At 54.2% G+C, this 3,332-nt stretch overlaps 1 protein-coding gene across 1 annotated transcript in view; it reads right to left on the bottom strand.

Moving 5' to 3' along the window:
* TIMM50 (translocase of inner mitochondrial membrane 50 homolog (S. cerevisiae)) overlaps positions 1 to 3,332 on the bottom strand; it is a 58,198-nt gene that overhangs the window by 11,187 nt on the left and 43,679 nt on the right. Inside the window, exon 7 of the mRNA XM_015418786.1 lies at positions 2,405 to 2,509. Coding sequence (XP_015274272.1) covers positions 2,405 to 2,509 — 105 coding nt within the window. The remainder of the gene's footprint in view (positions 1 to 2,404; positions 2,510 to 3,332) is intronic.

The following is a 3,332-nucleotide window of genomic DNA, read 5'->3' as shown; positions in this document are numbered from 1 at the left end:
GGTAACAGCGTTCCGTGCGCCTCGGTGTTTAGTCATGCCGGCCACATGCCCACGGAAACGTCTTCGGACAGCGCTGGCTCTTCGGCTTTGAAACGGAGATGAGCACCGCAACCCTAGAGTCGGACTCGACTGGCTTTCGAGCAAGGGAGACCTTTACCTTTTCCTCTCCAACAGGGATCCGATGATGGCTTCCGTCATTCCCTCCTCCTCCATTTTATCCTCACAACCGCCCTGTGAGGGAGGTCAGGCCGAGAGCGCGTGACTGGTCCAAGGTCACCCAGCGAGCTCCCGTCGCATAAGTGGGGGGTTCGAACCTGGGTCTCCCAGATCCGAGTCTGCCTCTCTAACCGCCACACCACGCTGGCGTCATTTATCCGGGAGCCGGGGCCCGATTCAAAGCGCACCCGCCGGTGTCTTCCCCCACCTCATCTCTACCCTCCCCTTGCAACTCTTTGGGTGGCAAGGGGCAGAACTTGCTGGAATAATCAGCGGCGTCGGCATCTGCTCCCCCTCCCCAACTTGTCACCGGGAACTCTGACTCCCTTCTTCTCCCGCTCGCACTCTGCCCCACCCCCAAGTCAGTCTAGTATGAAAAAATATATAAACACGTGTGCTAGATGCTCCCAGAATAATACAATGACAAGAGAGACTAGATTAAAGCCATAAGGTCATTTAGTGTCTGGTAGTGTTGGAGCTGCAGTGGTTAAGACGCTGAACTGCAGGCTGTGGAAGGTCTGTAGTTCAGCAGTTCGAGACCCGGGTGCCGCAAGACGGAGTGAGCTCCCATCTCCGGCCCCAGCTCCTGCCAACCTAGCAGTTCGAAAGCAAGAAATTGCAAGTCGATAAATAGGTACCGCTTCGGCGGGAAGGTTACAGCGTTCCGTGTGCCTCGGTGTCTCATGCCGGCCACGTGACCACGGAAACGTCTTCGGACAGCGCTGGCTCTTTGGCTTGGAAACGGAGATGAGCACCGCAAACCTAGAGTCGGATTCGTCTGGCTTTCGAGCAAGGGAGACCTTTACCTTTACCAGTGAAAAACAACCACTTATTCCTTCATAGAAAAAATACAAAGGTGAATAAAATCACACTGCTCCAAACTCAGTCAATATCCTTCTAACAGTCTTGTATTCTCAAAAGCAGTCTGCTCCAGATTTAATCTCAAATGTGAGATTCCTATATAGGATTTGTTCCTGAGGAAAGACCAGAGGGTCTGAAACACTGAAATATCTGGAATAAGTGTTGAAAGAGGGATTGAATCTGGAGCAGACTGCTTTTGAGAATATCGATCGTGTGGGGGGGGGGGGGGAGTATTCCTAAAGGTTCCGGGCCTGCAAAAGCAGCTCCACATTGAGGAGGAAGTGGCTGCAGCAAAGCCTTCTCTACCCCCCAGGCACCGACGGCGAGGCCTGAGCGCCTCCCAGCCGCTGGGCCCGCCGCAGAATTCCCAGAGCGTTCTCTGCACACGGGCAGGGAAAGCTCTTTTACTTTTGGGGGGGATTTAACTATCCCCCGTAACGTTGTTTAAACTTTTCAGATTTTTCTGCACACCTGGGGACTGCCCCAAGTGCGCAGGAAAATCTCTCTGCCCCCCAAGTGCTCCCGATGTGCGGATTTAGATATCCGCACAGAGGGGGGCCCTTGGCTATTAGTATATAGACTAGAAGGGGGACCCACGATACTCACGGGGGGGAGCTCGACATGGAGAAGGAAGCAGCCGCAGGTGAGCCTTCTCCCTCCCCCGCCCCCCCCGGCACCGGCGGTGAGGCCTAAGCTCGGCCTGCCAAACCTTCTCCTTTCCCTCTCCCCCCCGGCGGTGGTGGCGAGGCCATAGCCGCCAGCCTGCCAAGTCTTCTCCCACCCCCTCCTGCCCCAGCGGTGGCGGGACAGTTGCCAGGGCGTTCTCTGCGCATGCGCAGGGAGCGCTATTGTACTTTGTGTACTTTTGGGGGGATTTAAATATCCCCGGTATACTTTTCCCAACTTTTTAGATTTTTCTGCACATCTGGGGATTGCCCCAAATGTGCAGGAAAATCTCTTTGCCCCCTAGGTGCCCCCGATGTGCGGGTTTAGATATCCGCACGCAGGGGGTATCTTGGCTATTAGATATATAGATCGACTGAGAGAGTTTGGAGCACACTGCTGTGTGTGATTTTATTGGCCTTTTTATCTTTTCTATGAAGGAATAACCAGACACTAAATGACGTTATGGCTTTACTCTAGTCTCTTTTGTCATTGTACTATTCTGGGGGCATCTCGCTCACATCTGTATATGTTTTTTCATGCGAGACTGTCTTGGGACTGTGTGTGATTCTTGTGGATTGTTCGCCCCCCCCCCGTCAGACCAGAGGCACCCGGCAGAAACAGCAGGATCATAACCGCGAGGGCGCAGCCGCCCCGCACGCACCATGCCCGTCTCGGATGTAAAGATGACGATTTCGTAGAGCGGGGCCAGCTGCTGGAACAGGTTGTCGATGCCCGGTCTCTTCTTGAAGCGCCAGCCGGTCACGAGCTGAGGAGGAGAAAAAGGGAGCCAGGCGGGTGGGAGAGGAGAGGAGAGGAGGAGACACAGACAACAATGCAGAAAGAGAGTCATCCTTTCCCACAGCTGATCGGCTCAAGCGCTTGGGGACTGAGAAAGCTCTTTTGCTCCCCTGTGGGGTTTGAAACCCGGAGCCGCCCTGCCAGCCAGGCCATATCTCAGCGGCTCCTTGCCACCCACCCGTTGGTACCCAAAGCCGTCAATCCTCCCCACTCTGCGGGAGATATTCGTCGGTGGTCTCCCGTCCAGATAACAACCAGGGCCGACCCTGCTTAGCTCCCAAGATCTGACGAGATCAGGCCAGCCCCATGTCGGGGCAATAATAACTGTGTGCTGCCGATTCATAGCCGACTTATGGCGACCCTGTAGGGGTTTCAAGGCGAGAGACGGACAGAGGTGGGTTTGCCACTGCCTGCTCCTGCACAGCAACCCCGGACTTCTTCTGTGGTCTCCCATCCAAGAATTAACCGGGTCAAGGCAGCGAGCGCGTCAGTTCCTAAGAAAAAACAGCTCAAAGGGAATTCAGTTGCCTTCATGATGCACAAATCCGTGCCTCCGTGCCCCTGTTGCCGAGTTGGAAACACACAGTCAGAGTCCAACGAGTTAGATGAATATCTGTCTGATGCATTGAAAACCGGGAATACAGGGGGCTGAGTGCCTTATAGCCCCTCAGCCATTCCAAAACTGTATTCTGCCATAACCAGGAAGGGCAGAAGGTCTTACACCCCAAATGACATCACATATAGTTTACACATTAAAGAATCTCTCATTGGTACCAAGCGGTTAACATCAT

This window comes from Gekko japonicus, unplaced genomic scaffold, assembly GCF_001447785.1.
Source record: "Gekko japonicus isolate JY-2015 unplaced genomic scaffold, Gekko_japonicus_V1.1 scaffold1198, whole genome shotgun sequence".
NCBI classification, from domain to species: Eukaryota; Metazoa; Chordata; class Lepidosauria; order Squamata; family Gekkonidae; genus Gekko; species Gekko japonicus.
Note: the sequence above shows the minus strand (reverse complement) of the source record. Positions and strands in the feature narration are given on the sequence as shown.